The 20337-nt window shown below is 38.6% G+C and overlaps 2 protein-coding genes across 3 annotated transcripts in view; one reads left to right on the top strand and one right to left on the bottom strand.

The window, feature by feature from the left end:
• Positions 1–2266: 2266 nt before the first annotated feature.
• On the bottom strand, positions 2267–10060 carry LOC102221040 (4-hydroxyphenylpyruvate dioxygenase-like). The gene is made up of 14 exons (XM_005800782.2): positions 9978–10060; positions 9825–9851; positions 9669–9731; positions 9404–9508; positions 9272–9314; positions 9090–9172; positions 6765–6854; positions 6561–6667; positions 5716–5793; positions 5073–5235; positions 4382–4453; positions 4181–4303; positions 3975–4091; positions 2267–2586 (listed from the first exon to the last, which is right to left on the bottom strand). Exons 1-14 carry the CDS (start codon positions 9978–9980, stop codon positions 2473–2475), a joined length of 1188 nt encoding a protein of 395 aa, XP_005800839.2. The 5' UTR covers positions 9981–10060; the 3' UTR covers positions 2267–2472.
• A 1131-nt stretch (positions 10061–11191) lies between these two features.
• mtmr4 (myotubularin related protein 4) overlaps positions 11192–20337 on the top strand; it is a 46716-nt gene continuing 37570 nt past the window's right edge. The window contains exons 1-2 of one of the 2 annotated variants that reach the window (XM_014469433.2): positions 11192–11260; positions 16570–16674. In XM_014469433.2, coding sequence (XP_014324919.1) covers positions 16660–16674 — 15 coding nt within the window. In that variant the 5' untranslated portion in view covers positions 11192–11260; positions 16570–16659. Of the gene's footprint in view, positions 11261–15345; positions 15516–16569; positions 16675–20337 lie in introns of those variants that run through there. The other variant, XM_023342584.1, reaches the window with a different exon arrangement.

Raw genomic sequence — 20337 nt, 5'->3', positions numbered from 1 at the left:
CAAGTGGAGGGGGGGAGAAAAAAGTGCATTGCTAAAATACTAAACCATACAGGGGAAAGTCAGTCTCGCTTCAACATTTGAATCTGGACTTCCTACTTAACTCCAGCAGAAATAAGCTGAGATCAAACCAATAATAATCACATCCTCTGAAAGGCTCAGTGAGCATGTGAAGGGATTTATTTTTACTTTTATTTATTTTATTTGTTTTGTAACTTTTGGGCAGACCAGCTGCGGCTGAATAAGGGCTTGCGGAAACTGCAGCGCAACTAGTAGCACTTACGAAACCCTCACGTGTGCCTTATTGATTCAGACTAAAATCAGGAAGCTCCCGACGACAACAACAGCTCTTACCTGCCTAACCAAAGAGGCAAAAAAAAAAATCTTGAACTCAGTGAACCCTGCTGTTATGCGTAGTGCCTTCTCGTTTTCTCGCCCTACCTTTGAATTTCTTCTTGCGCCCGACAAGAGAGCACATGTTCAGATAGACCTGGTAATAATTTTGGGCAATCATGCAGAATCTATCACCTGTAGTCCTTCTTACAAATACCTCACTTTGAATGTGCCTTTAGCTAATGGGGGGCGACTTTTGCTTCTTTTTTTTTTGTTCCCAAACAGTCCCAGGGACTGACATGGAAATGACTGAATTATAATAAGCACTTTGGCCTTAAGATTTTATACCGAAATGAGTTTGAAATTCCTAGTATTAGTGCAAGCCAGCCCACAACCATCAGCATGTGAAGAGTAGCATTTACCACAGAACATCTGGCACGATTTCATCCTTGTTCAAGATCTTTCTCTTTGTGTTGTTTATGTGTTTTTGTTTTGTTTTTTTGTAAGAGTTATGAGCTGAAACTGCCTTTTGTAATAGAGTCAAGAGAAAGAAAAAGAAAGAAAGAAAAAGTGGTCCCTCTAGAACGTTAAGGGATAATGTCAGTATATTTTGGATACTTTGTGTACAAAAGAGAACAACAAAACCCAGAGACAAGATAGTGTTGTATTTTATATATATAATAGAACATTTCAATATAGTGACATGTCACTAATATATTTATTTACTAATATATTTATCCATTTTTGTCCAGGTTTGAAAAGATTTCTGTATAGAGTGAATGTTTCTGTATAGAAACTGACCGGTGCCATCGCAAATATATCAACCTGTCTTCATTCCAATTATATGCAAATAAATTATTTTGAAATACAAAACAATTGAGTTTTGCTTTTGTTTATTGTCCTTTAGAACCATTGGTGTATTTTTTTACACCAACAGTTGTCTAAACTTTCTAAACCTTCAACCCTTTTTATTCTTTCGGTGTCAGTTTTCTACTTGTCTCCGGTTCATCCAAACACTTTCCATTTCATTCTTTTTCACTCTAAATGTCCAAATAGGGATGGGCCATATGGACTTCAACATGTACTGATTGCATTAAGGAGTGCAATATTAAGTTCCAATAATGCTAATCTAATTTATCACTACACAGCAGACAATACCTGCATTTATTCATAGCTTAAATATTGATATATTCTGCTGCTCTGATGAAACTAATAGTGGAGAAAGAAAGTACAGTTAGTTTTTGGGGTACTTAAACATCATTGTGTAGAGTTTATTGCTTTCATCATAAATCTAAATTCTTACTACAACAAAAAGTTCACAATATTGATCAATACAATAATAAATCCTTATCTCCAAGACATTTTCAACCTGCTGCAGATCACAGTGTCGTCTGCAAACATCCTAATTATCTGTTGACACATTCTCCAAGAATGTTTTCCCACCTCTGCCCTTGCACTGTACACATCTTGCATCAACTGTATCCTTCTGTAGTTCTGCACATCTGCCTCGCTCGAAAAGATGGCGTCCCCTTACCTGTCCTGTCTGCTGTGTTCATTGGTCTTCACGGTGTTATTTGCTCACCCGTGTTCGCTAAGAAAGTTAGCATAGCTAGTTGTCGACAAAGTATAAAAAAAAGACTACCTATCAAAAAGGTAGTCGTGCCTTGTTGACAGCTAGATTGAACTTACCACCATTTGAGTGTCTTATATATACGTCACATTTAGTCATTATAATTTTACTCTTTGTTTATTAGGAAGTTTTCTTTTTAATCCACCTGACCAAGATTAAGCTAAGTAGCTGCTAGCTTTGGCTACGTGTTTAGCATAAAAACAGGATGCTAGCTTCTGTCTTCTCCCTTCTCTCTTGGGGGGGAAAAAACACTCAGATACCTTCGATATTTGTTTTTTTACTTTCTTAAACAGACATACACGACAGATATAAACAAGCCGTTCTTTATTTAGCCAAACACAATTACTAACATCTTGAAGCAAAGTGCGATAATGCTTGCGGCCCGTCACATGAAGATTTTTCAACACTCTAATGTGTTGGACGTGCTGCAGCTGTGGTGAGTGTTTTTTCGCATCTCGGTCGTACAGCCCGCAGCCACATAGCGTCAGAGTGAGTCTGAGTCTGGTCGGAGATCAGCGAAAGGCTTTGGCCCTCCCTTCAGGTGTAATCACGGTCAGGTTGCCCCGGGCATCTTGGTCCATCTCGATGGCCTCAAAGAGAGACTTGAAGTTTCCCGCCCCGAAGCCCTGAAGACAGAAGAAACACCGGCGCAGATAAGTCACTCTGAGCTTCGCAAATTAATGGTGGAAATATTTTCGCAAATAATCAGAAGATCAAGTGTTGGTGGTTCGTCTGAGGGAGTCTTTGGTGTGGTTCCATATCCAGTTACGCACGTCTTTCATCCTTTCCATGCACATCTGCACACCCTGGAGAGTGACAAGACGCGCCTGTTCTGACAGGCAGGATGGGTGCCGGGTGTCATAAATGAAACGCCACAAGGTGCAAGCCAAAGGAGAGATTCCCCCTCCTCCTCCGTTTGCTGTGTAGATGTGAGCTTTTTAATCTGAATCTATCTGTGAAAGATTTACCGAGCTTTTACAAGTGGGCTGGTCTGATGCAGTTCTCACCGGGTGGGAGCTGCAAACAGGTGTTCAGGCATTTTTTTTCTGCCTTTCAGGAGGGAAAAATGACCACAGGCCTGTGAATCCAATCTGTTTAGTGTGACTAACCAAAGCACAATTTTAGCAATAGTCATTTTATTATCTATTGCTAATTGTTCCGAATGTTGTAAAAGTGCTTCATCTTGTATTTCGGTAACATAATCTCACAATAATAAATGTAGAAAAATGTTTCACTTGAATACATTTCTCACATGGACAAAACAAGACATAACCATTTTTGCTCACCTTATTTTTTCCAAAGTGTGGCTGGGAGCCATTCACAGCTCAAGAACGACACAATTTTTGCCTCCCATGAAATCAAAAATATTTGTACCACAAAGTATTTCACTTTCAGTAGCGTTTTGCTTTCAGCTTATTAAACTGTTGAAAGGATCGCAAGCATTTAGCAAGTTTTATTCAAAAGTAGACCTAGGTACGCCTGTCGCTTAAACATGGCTACCGTCTTCTGGTGACCCACATCCAGTTCTTGTTGCTCAGCCACAAACGTTTAGAAAACTGTATGTCTTTCTTTTTGAAATTTTTTTTTTCAGATCAATATGACTTAACAGACTACTTTGTTCATCGTATTAAAAATGTTGCATGTTTAGTTTATCATAGGTAGACCAAAAACATCATTAAATAACAATAAATATACTTTCTCACAGCAGTCAAACCTTTCATTTCCACAGGTAATTTATTTTGCCAGGGATCTGGAAAGCCCCTTTACCATCACCTTGAACTTTATATCCCTCCAGATTTTAAGTCAGGACTTTGATGGTCAGCTCCAGAATGTTCATATTACGTCCAATCACTTCCATGTTGGTCAAAATGTGAAATGATTTGAAACCCAAATCTGAACAATTTTTGATTTTAAACTGTAAACTCTTGAGATTTGCCCACCAACAAACTTTTGGTATTCCTGTCAGTGCTCTGGCGGTACCAGTTCTTGGTCAAATACATCACTGGTAACTTACAAAGTGATTGTTCCTCTGTATGACCTCCAGGAAAAGCGTCGGTCTGTCTTGCACAGGCTTGGTGAAGATTTGAAGAAGGTAACCCTTATCATCAAAATCAACCAAGATTTTCAACTTCTGCAGAGGAAACACACATCACTGATACATTATCAACCAAAACAATAAAGGCCTGTTAAACAACAGAGTTAAAGAAAAAACATCCTCACCTGTAGATGGTCGAGGTCCTCCTTCACCTGGATTTTGGCCGTCCTGAGTTTCTCCCGCAGTGTATCGTAGTACGTGTCAGGAGCTGAGAGGAACTCCATTCCTCGTTCCCGCAGGTTTTCAATCTGTTGAAGACAAAAATGGGAAAGAAAAGCTGCGTCGGGAATGTTCCTGCTGAGTCTTCCTGTTAATCGGTCACTCACAGATTTAATGATGTTCGACGAGTTGAGGGCAATGTGCTGAACGCCCGGTCCGCCGTTATAGTCCACATATTCCTGTGGACAGAGATGCTGGATGTCAGTGCATCGCAAAAGAATGTGCATCTGTTTAGCTTTTTCATATTTTGATGAGTTTATGTGGACCCTGATCACAAATCTGCAGTGGAGCAAACCTAGTCTGTTGATTTTTTTAAAAAAATGCTTTTACAGAAATAATTCCCATGATTTAAAAAGATAATAATTTCCAATGGCTCAACACAAATAATAGTTCTCATTTATTAACCATGGTTTCTGCATTTATCTTATTTTTGCAGTCAATAGAACCAAAACCATCCAGCAGATTTTGCTCAAGAGCAGTGTTGCTGATGCTAGATCAAAAAACAAAAACAATGAACCCAAAAAGCTGCGCATGTCTGTCGCAACTACTCTCATTTATGGATACGTTTTTCACAAAAACTTGACAATTCTTTTCATTTCAATACAGTTTTTTAAATTCGTTATTGGGCTGTACAATAAATGTATTTCAAAATTTTAGCCTTTGTGGCCCTCTAAGTGCTTTCTATTTATAATTTTGGCCCACATGAGAAAATATTTGGACACCCCTGATACAGAGTGAACAGTTTTTATTTTGACAAGCCTTATTTTATATGGAAGGCCGAGAGAAAATAAGTCCCACCTGGATCTGTGACTTCTTTTTGCCCATGGCGGGTTCATTGATGGGCATCTTAATGGTCTCCTCATAGTTTGTCATCACGATGGACCTCAGCGCACTGTACTGTGTGTGAATTTGCTTGTCGTCTATCGACCAGAACCGATGGAACATCAGACACTTCTGATACCTGGGACATGAGAAAGAGTCTTAATTCTTAGACTGATTGAACTCCCCAAGCTTCCCTTCCCTTCCCTTCCACACAACCACAAACACACACACAACCTCCATGAATCACGTTGTGGAATGTAAAATTTTAATATGTTTTGTCTCCCAACCAAATAAGCATTTGTTGTTGTTGGGGTTTTTTTTGTCCAGATTTAGGTCAAATTCTGTCAACAAGATAACTTTCTAATTAACCAATGGCTGCATTTTCTATTATTTGGATTTGCCACTGGTGAGAAACATCAAGAAAGTGATGAAAATGCACAAAGAAATCATTTCTACTGAACAAAATGTGGACTTTTGATTTTGTGAAACAGCAGTTTTTTTTGCTTTTGTGTCCAAACATGTCACTCCAACAGAGGTGCAGTGTTTACTTTGTCCCTTTTTGCCCCTGAGTGACTCCTCGACCTGCGGGGGCGTACGTGCACGCTGACAGCAGCCTTACCAGTCAGAAATTGGCACCATCTGGTCATCTGGCTGGTTTCCCACAATGTGATCGATGAAGTTCAAACCAGTTGGTGGACTACGGAGAAAAGGAGTGAACAGAAATGATTATGGATGGATTCCCAGAAAATTCCAATGATTTAGAAAGAATGATATTTCTTTCTTATCAGATCCTACCTGGGAATTTAGGAAAAAAAAATTTAATCAAAGAACATGAAAAGAGGGACATAACAGAGCATATTCAGGAAGCTAGAAGTCAACTGGACTACATCAGCAGAGATAAAGTATAAAATAGTTTAATATATAAGAGTTTTCAGCTATTCTGTCTGCCAGTATACTCTACCACATGGGCCAGACTTTAGAATGTGCTACTGGGGCAGCAAGTACAAAAATTGTACTTAAACCCATAGACCTAAATTAGGTGAATTGTATTAGTATTTTTTTTTTTTTGATGAATACAAACAATATTCAAATCTTTGAAAATTACAAAGTTATAGTTGATTTCGATTTCTTTTGAGTTATTGGCTGGGGGACATTTTACACTTGCCATGCATCAATTCATGCCTGGTGATGTAAAGGATTGCCTATTAATGTACTGTAATTTGCATTAGTAAAATTATTTTTTCTTATTGAATAAGGCACCAAAACAGGCTCCAGCCCAGGGGCCCACATACTTGTAAATCTGGCTCTGTATACCTTATCTATATTTGTTAACAGCATATTTATTATGTCCAAATATACATATATGCAAAGCAGAGTAGAAGTTTATTCTAGAGTCTGAACATAACAACTTTGCTACAGTTTTATGTTTTTTGGGGTTTTTTTCTTGCTGCAGTGAGTACTCACAGTTTGGCCAGCAGAGGGTCCCTAAACAGAGGCTGTTTGTAGCGCGGCAGGAACAGGCCTTTGTAGGGTTCCAGGTACTCAATGAGCGTGTGGGTTGTGTCGCCATACTGCGGACAAAACGTTTTGCACAACACCCTTATTCAGTCTCAGACTCCTCGGTGTGTTTTACATGAGGCTTACGTGTGTGAATCATCTTTTATGTACCGTCTGAATCACAGCGTATTTGACCTTGCCGTTGCCGTCCTGCTCCACCCACGGCTCCCTGACGACCACAGCTCCTCGCTCCCGGGCTGTCTGTCAGCGCGGGATGACGTGGGATGGGTTTGGGGAAAATAGGAGCACACAACGGTGACTGAGTGATCAACTACTTTGGGGGAAAAAAGTGGTATTCATACACCATTTCACATTTGTTTCTGTTGCAAATAGAAACTAATATGAAAAATATGAAATGTGTGGTATCAAGTAGATTCTGCTGCTTTACTCTAGTACCGTTCAAAAGTTTAACTAACAGCTTTCTGAAGGCTCCACCTGCCTGACGTTTAATCTCAGAATTAATCCAGATGTTCTATGAAGTCAACTATTAATCTTGCCCTTTGTGGCACATAAGCAAGAAGGCAGCCATTGTGGAAACAAAGCCGTAATAAGTTTCTTTTACAGTCTGGCACAAGCCATTTGGAAGGAGGTGGTGCTCTGGTCAGGTCAAAACAAATTTGAACTTTTTTTTTGCTACCATGCAAAGTGCTGTGTGTGGTGGAAAAATAATACTCTGTATATACCATACCCACTGTGAAACATGGTGGTGGCAGCATCATGATGTGGGGATGTAAAAACACATAACTGAGGCAGAGGTTACACGACCAAAGCTATACAAAGGAATGGTTTGGATATATATGTATATAGCAGCATGGTTGTAGTAGTGTTTTGGTGTATCTAAGCTCTGTAAAGCGGCTCATGGAGGCCCTCCAGTGGCTAAATAACAAACGTTTTCAATCGTCCGTCTATAGATAGAAACATGTCGCCAGACTGGTATCTACATTGAGTCAGCAGTGATTCTGTAACCTTGCGGCTACCTGACAGCCAACAGAGACAGTTTATCTAAGCCTCCCGTCTGACCTTGACTGTGAAAAAAAGTTCAGACGGACTTCGCTGCTGTGGAATGTATTACAAGGCTGTCATGTTTGCGATTGTTTCAACATGCACACAAGAGTAAAGCATCAGTTAAACATAAAACACAGTTCACTGAAGCAGGTGAACCTGCGCGTCCTGGAGGTCAAACGTGTAACACCTACGTGCTTTTTTTCTTTTTCTGTTTGCCCAACATCTATTGTTCAACAGTCTACATGTGTAAGACGTGATGGAAAATACACTGAACGTTTCCATATATTTTAAGTTCTTGTAACTTTTATGTGCAGCTATATTTTAAAAATGTCTAACCAGAAAATCCAGTGGAATTTCTTCTAGTTTTACTTACTTAAGGAATTAAAAACATGCATTAAAGTCATAGTGCCTAGCAAAAGTATTCACAACCTTTGAAAGTTTTTGTATATTTTAGTCACAAACTTTACCATAGGTTTATGTGATAGACCAACACAAGTATGGGATATCTCCATCAGAGTTGCACATCTGCAGAAGGAATTTTATGTCTGTTCTTTCTCTGCAAGCTGAGCAAATCTGTCTTAGATGCTAAAACTAATCTGCCCACTTTCAAGTTTTGCAACAGAATCTCAGTACATGTCTAAACTTTGACTGGGCTATTCTAACACATGAATGTACTGTATCATTGGATAGTAGGTTTTAAAGTTGTTCTGCTTGATGGTGTGTGTCCAACCCTGTCTCAAGTCTTCTGCAGCTCCTAAGATGTTTTCTTTTGTGATTATCGTGTATTTAGCTCAATTAATCTCCCCGCAAAAAATAGTGGCTTGCAAAAAGGTCGGTTTTGATTTCGTCTGTCCAGAGCACCTTCCTCAAGGCGTTTGTGATCTCCGCCGGATGGCTTGTTGCACATCCAACAGAAACTCTTAAGTCTCTCTGAAGGTCAGGTTTGTAGAAAACATGAATAGTTGTCAAAAGATATATCCATCTGAGCTGTGGATCTCAGCAGCTCCTCCAGATGTACCATGTTTATGTCTATAAATATTGTCTACTTGCCCAGTCTTTCGGCTGAGGTGGACGGCCATGACCTGGTAGATTTGACAGCGGTGCAATGGCATTTCCACAGATCAAATAGTTCCATCTGAGATGTTCGAAGCTTAGGGAAATGTTTCATAAACTAGCTCTGCTGTAAATGTCTCCACAATATTCTCCCTGACCTGCCTGCTGTATTCCTTGGTCTTCATGATGTTGTTTGTCCGCTGACGTTCTCTAACAAACCTCTGAAGTCTTTACAGAAAATTTCTGAGACTTAATTACATATGTGTATCTTTATACCTCTTTAATACTAATCCACTTCACCTTCATGCACTATCTTATACTGATCAAGTACAAAAAGTTTAAGGTGTTTCCAATCTGTGTTGTCCTCTGTCAGGTTACCTTGAGCAAGAAGTCACAGTCCTCCACTTGGAATGCTATGTCCTTTACTCCATCTCCATGTTTGTTCAAGTGTTCCCCCATCTCTGAAAGATGACACAGGCATGATGAAAACCAGAGACAGCTAATCACATTCAGAGCCTGACGTCTTTCAGTGTCTAATGTGTCCTAAGGAGCAAACTCGCCTTCATTTCCAGGGTTTAGTGGAGATTGGAAAACAAAGATTATCTGTAAAGAGATGGGAGGAGGTTGTGCTTAAGCAGAAGGTGGAAATACTTTAAATTCAGACGCTCAGATGCATGATTTAAACTCCATACTTTGTCCTGCTTGATGACATGAGACACAACTTCTCGGCTGCCGGTCTCCAAACCCTGGTAGGCCAGAGGCTGAAAGCCCATCTTGTCACAGTAGAATGAGGCTGCCTGAAATGTGATCAGATTCTTAGTACTCTGAACATTATTTACAGATGAACTCCAACACCTGAGGCAAGGGTTCATGCTTTGAGTGACTGTAGATAGATGATGTACTGCATGCTGAATCACAACGAGTATCTTGTATGTGACGGTCAGTTTGGGTACTAACCTGCTTGGCATTGCCAACCCAGAAGGTGATATGATGAAATCTGACAAATCGCCCCCTCAAGGGCTACAAAGTAGAAGACCAACAGACAAATTACCTTTATGAGTTTTTATGGCTGCCAAGCAACACAAAATTTGTATCAGATCATTTAAAACTTACCTTCTCCCCTTTATCTGTGTAGGTTGTCTAAAAATGAAAAAAGAAGCAAATTATTAGAGCTTAATTCTCAAGATCTCATACTTGTAATGTGCATTAAATAGTGGGCATTTTCTCAAAACGTTCTTTGCTCATGTTGTCATTATAGGGACTTACCATGGTGTGACTGCAGGATCTCAGTTCAGAGAAGAGGGAGATCAGAAATCAGTGTCTGGCCTGGCAGCCTTCAGATAAGTACTGACCTGATGACCAGCTGTGATTGGTCCTGTAGGATCTACACCCACCTGTCCGCCTCCTCGTTTCTTGATGCATCTCCTTTAAAACATTTAGCACCGCAGTCGACCAGGTTGTTTCTCCTCTGAAAATCTGTGACAAAGATGTGTCACAAAGATTAATACATAATGCTGTATACATTAACTACAGCAAAATTTTGTACTGCTATGCCGGATGGTAAATCTGACATACTGAGCATATTAGTTCAGAGGATTTACAGATTTAGAAACATATGGAAGCTTTAAAATACAACCATAGTAAGAAAGTAAATTAAAACACTTTTGTAGTGAAAACAAAGCACTGCACATTTATAAAGTTGAGGGTAACTAAGAGTTTTCCCTATACCTTTGCTGTTTAATTTGTAATTTCTACCACCAGAGGGCGATATTTCCATTGAAGAAACAAATCATAATCCTCAACTCAGAGTTGATCGATAATCATAGCCAGAACTTAATCCTTTGATATGATGAGCTTTAATTCATTATGGTGACTCACATAAATGGACCATTCCCTCTTTGGTTATTCAATTGTACTTTTTTTTCCTTTTGTTTGTTTGTTTGTTTAAAACACTGATAAGGTCAACCATATAATATGGTGTGTAACTACTGTGGGCTACTGTAAGAGAAATTGATCAGTGATCCTGCAGCGGATTACTTATTTATTTATTTATTTTTTTAAATCTATTCTGTTTGATAATTACGTGACCACTTTAATGATTTTTATAAAAACCAAACATATAAAATTTCCTGCTCTGAATCGAACAAACCACATTATTTCTATCATTTCTGATTTATTGCTGTGGTCCATGCACAGGAAGTCGTGAATTCCTTGAACGCTTCATGTCGGCTGTACTCTCGCTGCTGTACATGTGAGCGGTCGCACGTACCGCGCTATTTGTGTGTGCGTACCCAATTTGTGCCGCGCTGTGATTTTCTATTGGTGCGCTTTGAGCGTTTAGTAACATGTGATTGGCTCGGTTGTGGGCGTGTGCCGTTCACTGGTTGCACCTTTGCCAATTGTAATTGGCCGAAATAAACGTTGAAGCGCCATTGGGCTAAACTAGTTCGTTTGTTCGCTCGCTATTGGCTGGCGTCCTTGTCATCGCACAAGAATGCGGAAGTTGTGTAGTCTACTGAGTCACCGTTGTGTCAGCTGATTCTTTCTGAGTGAGTAACTCGGTTTATTTCTTTAAATTAAGTGACTTCTTAGCGGTATATTTTATGTGACACGCGCCTGGGCTTTCAGACTAAGGTGGTACTTGTGAACCTTAAACTAGTGGGTTGTTTTCAATGGACATATGAGCGAGTTTTACCCAGCTGCTTCTTATAAGGTTGCTATCCGGAAGCTAGCCTACAGCTAGAGCTTTTGGACACATAGTTCTCAGTGAGAGACACGCTTTCGGTTTGATGAGTTGTCACGCTGGAGTACAGCATCTGTCTGTGAACAAACTGGCTTCGACTTTCACTTTCACACAACGGGGGTTTAAACTTCACCCACCTTGTTTACACCTGTTGTGTTTTCATCAGTTCCTCAAACAGCATGTTTGTTTCTGGAAATTTCTTACCACAGTTCATTGAAAAGCACCATGGAATTTCAGCCTTTACCTCAAAATTATTGTTCATCCAGGAGGAATAGAAACTGGATCTACAGAAAATTATTTATCAATAGATTCTAATAATTATCATCACTCATATTTTATTTCGTTTTTTCCCCTTCTTGTTTGAAATAAACGAAGAAAAATGAGATTAAAATAAAATTTTAATAGACTGACTAGCAGAATAGTGCACGAACTGCTAAAGAGCTAAATCTTTTTTTTTTAAACAGAGCTATTGTCGTGAGTTAGTAGAAATATTGTATTTCATAATTATACATCTTTTTTTTTCTTTCTTTTTAGGTGTGATCTCCGGATTTGTTTTCTCTGACAAACAGAATAAACTTCAGTTGATTTAAAAAGTGGTACATTTGGACTAGAATTGTATTTTTAAATACAGCATGTTTCTGTCATAAAGTTGTTTTAAAAATGTATACTAAACCATAGCTATGGATGGGTTTGAACAATTTTTATTTATTTATTGTCATTTATTTGGTCAGTTTAAAATACTTAATTTCATTATTTTTCCACTGTATTATATTATTATAGATGCATAACCAGTTGGGTTGGGAAGACGACATTATTTTCTTTTTTTTCTTCAAATAAAAAAAATTATTTATCACTCCATATATTATCTGTAGAATTTATTTTACAAATACTTTAATGCCACAATAAAAGCCCCCTTCAAAAACTGACAAAGAAGGCCGTAGTGAGAAATAAACCGACACGTAAACGAATCCTTCAGTTTATATCAAACTCTTTTGAGATCAGAGCTGAAACGTCTTCAAGAGAAAAATCCAGTTAATTTTTTTCATATAATGACGGGCAAATCCAAGAATACTGAGCTAGCAAATTTTATTTTTATTTTGAGACAATTTGCAAAGCAGTTCATCACTCTAACTACTGCAACAACACAGAAAGTTTCAGTTGGAAATTACTCCTACGTCTCTTCTTTTGACATTATTGCCTCTCCCGTTGGACTGCAGTGAGAAACTGAAGTCAAATGAACAAAATTATGGACAGCAGTGATCTAAAAATAGGATAGACTATTTTGTAACGTTTAGTTCCGTTTTTAAAGGAAGGAAAAAGTAGCACAGATTCAGTAAGTTGTTTCAGTCTGTATTTGTTGCCATTCATTGAACTGTAATCCCACGGATGGCTGAGATTTGAAGAGCTAAACTGCTTCTCAAATAACTATTTGAACACTAAATAGTAACTTTTTTACTTACCAGATAAAACCTTAATCAGGCTGACTCGATGTCTTTATTTGATATCTTGATGTAACACATGATGTTCTGTTGAGAGTCACATGATGTGAAGCAAAACTTGATTTTCTTATAAGAAGCATCTCAGCGGTTTGATATTTCTGTGGAAGAAGCATCACACGACGCTTGATAAAACACTTTTTGTACGGAAATGCATTACCCGAAAACTGCCGATGTGTTTAGTGTAGGGTTGTATGTTTGAAGAGAAAATGTAAGTTTACTAACAAGATTGGTAAACTTGACTTTTTAGGACATTTTCTGTAAAATATATAACACTTTTATCTAACATGGCTCATCGAAGCACATATTCTAATTTACTGTGATGTACCAAAAACATTTTATTAGATGTTGCTTTTCTAAACACTGCCTTACATGAGGAAAAATGTTATTGAGATTACATTGCTTTGACAATATCGATTATGATTAACTTGCATTGTCCTGAGGTTTTATTTTACCACTTTAGCTCATCCAGGTCAGTGAAGTCCATCCAGCTGGCTAACAATATTATTGGCAGCAGGGTTTTCATGGATGTTACTTAAAATATAATGTGCTACCAAATATTGCATCCAAATAGTCCGGTTGTGATATAACACAGATTGATACTGCAATGACTCAGATTCAGTGTATTTAGCTCTAGTTTTATTTCAGTCATAATACTGAGTGTGTTTAAGCATGATTTGACTTGCATGAGCAGCCACAGGACACCCACAGCAGTGCAGGAGCATTTACCTGGAATTGTTTTTTTAAACTTTTGTCACCTGATTTCAGCCCTAGGGACACGCCTATTTAGCTGCTGTTGCTGTTGCAATTTCGATTTCCAGATAACTCGTTGCCAGCCACCGGCGAGTATGACCACACATAAACTGCAGCCCCAAGGGTCTGAATGATTTTATTTGGGATCTTCTGAGTATTGCGCAAGATGCGTAGCAAGATGAGGGCAGTTGCTGTTTGAAAACAGTTTGTGTAGGTTTTTAGTTTAATAAAATGCTGCAGTGAGCGGGATGAGCGCTGTCACTGTCTTCATATTCAATTAATTGAATTGAATTACATGCTTGGTTGTTCAGGCTGAGGTGTCTTAAGCTAAAAGCTAGACTTTTTTTTGCTGAAATCAATCAGTCATTTCTGATTTAATTTCTTGCCTGTGAAATAACATGATATTTTTTTTTCTGTTTTTCTGTTCTTGTAACTCATCAACATAAAATGTTTTCTCTCCCAAAATAAGCTTTCAGACACATAAATGTCTCTGGTTCCTTTATAAAAGGCAGAACTTTAGAACAGAGTCATGGATGGATCGACGCTAACTGTACTGTTAAATCGGGTTATGCTGCATTTACAAATTTTGTGATAATCATGCACAGAATCTTAGAGGGTTATGAAAGCATTCATACTCGTTTTGTGGCAGAATGTCATCATCACTGTTTTGCTTCCAATTTGTCATTTATTGCAGCTTTAGGGTCAAATTGTGACTCAGAAGCGTAAGGCTTGAACTCCTTGCATCTTGAAATGTGCCAGAATCTGTTCAGAGGTTCACTGTTTATAATGTCGACGAATGATTTGTAATCTGCTCAAGTGTTGTGATTTCAATGCACTAAGGCGTAAAAAAAGTTGTGCAATTTTTGTCTTTTTGTGTGGTTAAAATGTTATTTTGGGCTGCAGTAGAAACCTGCACATTCTTCAGGCGTTTCATTTAACCACTTGTCTTTTTATACAATATTGGATATAAGGGGTTTATTTGCACTAAAACAGGCAAATAAACAAGTCCATTTCTTTTTAAGAATAAACAATAATCTTAAAAATTATTGTCTAGAATGCAACAACACAGCATTCTTGATCGTCTGTAGCAAAGGATTGATCTGCAGCTAAAAAATGTCCTATTATTAAGTATCCTGTCTGCATACTACAGTTAACGATTAATCGATTGGTAAACAAGTTGACAATTATTTCAGTAATTCATCACGATTAATCATTTCAGTCACCCAAACATACAACAAAGTGGGATTCTTTTGGCTCCTGCTAATGTAGTTTAGAAGCTTCTTTCTGATTACAGGAAATGTTTAGGTAGATGTTGTATAAATAATGTTTTTTACAGTTTGTCCTGCATAAACGATCGGTTTAGTTGATGCAATCTGTTTTTGGTTTGTAGTTCTGCTGCCAGTTCCAAAATACAAAGTTGTAGAGTTAATCCAGTTAATAGGTTGTTTTCGTTTTTAGTGTGATCTCTTACAGCTGCACGTATATAACACATCGCCTGTATGGAATAATCAGTGTTGTACGTTCGGAATTGACAGTAATGCCCCACGATTAAACGAGTCACGAGTGCGCTGTATGTTGTAAGGCGTGTGTGGCCTGCAGTATGACTTTCTTTCACTTCAGGGAGCGAGGCAGAGTAGGAAAGGGGAGGCGGGGGGCGGAAGAGCAAGCAGTAGTGGAGGGAGGTGTGTCACACACTCGATTACAAGCAGTTTCTGTTTGGGACTCAGAGGCTACTGCAACTCTTCCCAGCTCTAATTCAGCTTTAAAAAGTAGACTGAACTTTTCACAGAAAGTTTGATCCAACACTTTGAGGTAAGATTGCAGCTAAAGTTTGGTTTTGTGAGTATGTTTCTTCTTTTTATTTAAAAAAATAAAATAAAATTCGTTCTGTTCTGCGGTGTTGTGCAAAAGGGGGTGTGTCACGGTAAAAAAAAAAAAAAAAACAGAAAAAAAAGAGCAGAGCAAGAGGATGGCAAGTAAAAACTTTGATAGAACAATGTGAAACAATAATCAGATTGTTTAGTCTAGTCCTAAACAAGGAAGTAAACACTTTGTCCATGTTTTGTCTGAAAGCCAGTGTTTTCCTTTTTTCTTTATCTCTAAACCTGCACTGAGCATGCTCCTCTTCCTCCTGACTGAACTTGCAAAGGCAAAAGAATGCACTGAATGCATTCAGCAGCAGAGGGCTTCACATTCATTCAGTGAACTCCCAGGTTAAAAATAAATATATATTTTAAATATTTGTATTGTATTATTTAGGTGTCCACTGTTGTATAACATTTTCCGATAAGGTAGGAATATAAAAATGCCATTTAGCTTCAGGTCTTCTGTGTTTCCAATACATAATCACTGCTGAGGTGATTTTTAAGAATCTGTTTTTATTAGGGCAACACACCCACCGAGCTCCTCGCTGTGTTTTAGGTGTGGAGAAAAGTTATCTGTCTGACTGCTGATAACCTGACAGGGAACGTTGACTCGGCATTTCTCATAAATCAGAGAATTTCCGGTCAGGTCAGCCGATGTGCTCCCGTGTCACTACGCTGGTGTCAGAGTACACGTCTGGCACGTTCCTGCGTGTCCACCTGCAGCGCTACATGTGTGCTGCGTCCCTGCGTTGACTTTAACTCATTCACTAAGAGCACTTGTCGTCCAAAGAAGCCGGTCAAACCATCAGTGTTTATCTCCAACCTTATTTGGGAAAATTGTTGAATTGTGGGTGTTTTCTTGGGTCTATAGATTTATAAGTCTATAGTTTATGCTGTACTTTGAAGGAAAGGGGTGTTGGAATTCTTTGAGCAAACACCCACGCACAGAAAAAGTCTGAATGTAATGTGTCTTATTTATTTATTTATTTTTATCTTGGCAGGATTCATTGCTGGCACGGCAGAGCCCAGCAGACAGGAGGAGAGGGGAGGAGTCTGAAGGGGAGCACCCACTGTCTCTGTCTGCAACGCCGATGGCTGGCAACATGGTGAGCCAATCGCACCGAGGAGGGCCGGGTGTATGTGTAAAAAAAAAAAAAAAAGTCACCTCCTACTGATTCCTGACGCGTTTTAATCCGCTTGTTTCTCTGAAGCCCGTAAACAATTCGACAAGTTGGAACCTCACTCTGTTACAGGAAACGGCAAAGTGTGGTTGCAGGTCTAAACAAGGCGCGAAGAGTCGCACACAAGTTTTACAGAATCCACCCTTCATACCTCGATCTTTCCAACGCTGTTCAGAACCTCCTGGTTGTCGCATGTTGATCGCGTCCAGCTCAAGTGTTACTGTAGGCCAAACTGGCCTTTTTGCTGTTATCACAGGGTGTGTTTTTTTAAAGATACAGAAATGGAAAAATATCAAGCAGAAAGCTGGCATCAGTCAACTATAAAAATATGTGAAAGAAATCAGAATTGTGTTTGTCATTAACTAAAACAAGTGGGAGGCACTAATCGTTTACTCATGTCTGAACCAACTCTTTGAATTCAAAGAAACATTTTAGTTTGTTTTTGGCAAACCAAGCAGGAATATAGTGACTCCTTCTGGCTCCACAAGGTACCAGCACAGTCAGCAGTGCTGCGTCTTCAGATGCTCACTGTCGTCTTAATCAGTGAAAGCAGCAGAGCAGCTCACTAATGTCTCAGCTCTGATGGAACTCTGTGACACAGATATTCACTGTATAACATCAAGCTGATGTTATATTTACATGAAACAAAAACCCTGCTTTATATGTATATAAATGTGACATTTGAAACTATAGATGACAAAACTCCAGAGATCCAGGTATTAAATATTGGGTGTTTTGTTCTGGGATGGCATGAAATGCTCCCAGTAAAGACGAATAAATAGTCTACAACTGACTGGGGATTTGTCCATTTAATACTTTATTTACTTTAATTCTCTGGTGGACGTGTTCTGGAAAAAGTCGGTATGTTTTGAACATTCTCACTAAAGCACTTTTCTATGAACTCACAACTAAATTTACCTTTCAAGAATACACCTTATTGAAACTCTTAGATGTAGTAATTTTTAATTTTAGGCCTTATAAAGTGCCAAAATCCATCAAGATTTTTTAAATTTTAGGTTTTAATGTACATTTACCTACATTTAAACATTTACATTTGCTCTTTAATTGCATTTTTTATAAACATTTCTTTTAAAATGTAATGAAGGCATAAATGTGTTTTAGTTCTAACGTAGGAATGTACTGTAGATGTTATGCTGTGACAAAACTAGAAACTACATTAGGCAAAGGGACCTGATCCCCTGACATTCACCCTTCCCTGCAAACCAGCATATGATCCTCTTATTGAATCTATCTTGTTTTATTACATTGTATGTTTAAGGCATTAGAATAAAACTAGTCTTACCTTATTCACAATCTACTCTGACATCATGAGAAAGTGTATATTTAAGAGGTTTGGCGTGAAAGCAGGCATTCAAATTGAGCACCTCAGCCGCAGCCATTATGAAGCTTATTGTATAGAGTAAGAAGACCCTAAAGTGGGGTAGCTGATATACAAGGACACTTGAGGCTCCTGCCAAAGCTGGAAAACATGCTTAACCCATTAAGTAAGCTAAATGTAAGCTATTAGGTCAGTACTTTATTTTATTAGTCCATGTAGCTCTTGCATTTAAATCATAAGTCTTGAAAAGGTCTTAAAATTTAACTTCCTACAATTTGCAGAAGCCATAAAAAGTTGACAACATGGATATTCCACTCTGGATGTTTTTGTCTCTGATACTGATTCAAGTCAAATGTGCGTTTGTTGATTCCTCATTCCATACTTTCTTAAAATATATGCCATATTTATGCAAACACTGCATTCCCTCTGCGCTATTACATTAGTATTGTGGTGTTGCAGTACTTGATTCAAAAAGCAAACTCAGGATAGACTATTTTGTAGCGTTTAGTTCAGTTTTTAGAGGAAGAAAAAGTAGCACAGATTAACTAAGTTGTTTCAGTTTTTATTTGTTGCCATTCATTGAACTGTAATACCACAGATGGCTGAGATTTGAAGAACTAAATAATTTTTAAGAAATCCACTGTAATGTTCCGACAAACACACATACACCAGCTGTGTCATTTGTTTCTTTAAATACTGGACACTGAGGATTCAGCTACTGTCTTCAGTAAGCTAAAGTCTTACTACTTCTGAAGTACCAGACTAATGTTGGCATGTCTTTTTTTTTTTTATATGACTTGTTGATTTAGTTTAGCACATTTCAGTGCTTTTCTAGTGAAGGTACACAAAAATATCCAGTGGTGTTTACACATAGCAAAACACTATTGATTATTGTTTTGCACAGCGAGTTGCTCATATGAAAAAAACATTTGTATTGAGTTTTGTTTTGAAAACGTAACCTAGACCTAGAAAGATAAGAGAAGTTATGGTCAAGATGACTCTAAAGGGAACAGAAACAGGAAGTATAACAGGAGGACATGTGTCTCATCGTCCTGATCTGCCCTGTCATTGTGGCTGGTTGCCCAGCTCCCAGCTTTTTAATGAGACCTTTGGCTCAGACGGCGGCCCGACTGGTGTTGTGCCCACTAAGACAGGTGAAATAAGAATGCTAACCAGCGAGTCCTGCAGTAAAGTTTAATTCCATGTATTACTTCCACCATCAGGTCTCCAATCTTGCCTTCCTAGGTATGTTGTAGAGTGGTTGGGTGTGGTCACAGTTGTGTTCTGCAAGAGAAACCATACTTGAACTGCAATGCTAGACTAGGTGAAACAGACACAGTTTAAACAGGGTGTCTGTGCATCCTTAAAATATATTAGTCTTAAATGACTGTATCTAAAATTAAGACCTGAAACATTTACATTGGGTTCTGTGACTCGAGACGGTTGAGGCTACCTCTAACTTACTGCTAGCACACCCTTGCTATTTAGCTAGCTTTTTTTTCATCTGTCACGGGTGATTTAAAACATTTTTGTTTTATCATGACTTGCTAAATCATGGATGAATTTCATACATTTCTGTAGCAATATAGGTATTAAATTCCAGCCACAGGTCTTAAAAAAGCATTTAAAAGTCTTAAATTTGAGTTGGTGAAACCTGCAGAAACCTTGCTAAAGTAATTCAGTCGCAGGCGGTCACCTAAGGCCATATTATTGTTTTGATTATGATTCGGATATACACATGTTGGCAGTATTTGTGCAACAAGTGGTTTGACTTGTGTTTCCTTTAACTCCATTAGGAAGTCATATTTTTTTCAGTAAGCCTCTAAATGGTTTCAGGTAGGGGTATTTCCGTCAGTTTTAAGTTCTTCTTCACGGTTTAGGACTTCAGGTGGGATTGTCTGACTCCTTTCCAGCAGTTGCTACTGTAGGAAATATGATCCTGCTAATCCTCTCTTGTGAGAGGGTGATTATAATGGCTTCCCAGCCTCAAGCATTTCCCCCTCCCACTCTTTCTCAACTAAAACAAGATGGAAGGTATTGAATTTGTGCTGTTGTCCGCTCATGCCGCTCGTTTGTTTGTGGAATAATGGGAGCATGGAAACAAGGACAATAGCGTTGATTTTACTCCTGCTTCTGTACCCGTTGTGCGTTGAAAAGCTACCTTGTGTGATTATTTGGAGTTGGTGAGAGAAGTTAACGTACCCACACACCACACACACGCACACACACATGGGCAAAGGTGTGTTTTG

Source organism: Xiphophorus maculatus, chromosome 11, assembly GCF_002775205.1.
Source record: "Xiphophorus maculatus strain JP 163 A chromosome 11, X_maculatus-5.0-male, whole genome shotgun sequence".
In the NCBI taxonomy this organism is placed as follows: domain Eukaryota; kingdom Metazoa; phylum Chordata; class Actinopteri; order Cyprinodontiformes; family Poeciliidae; genus Xiphophorus; species Xiphophorus maculatus.
The sequence above is the reverse complement of the archived record's forward strand: the minus strand, read 5'-3'. Positions and strand labels throughout refer to the sequence as shown.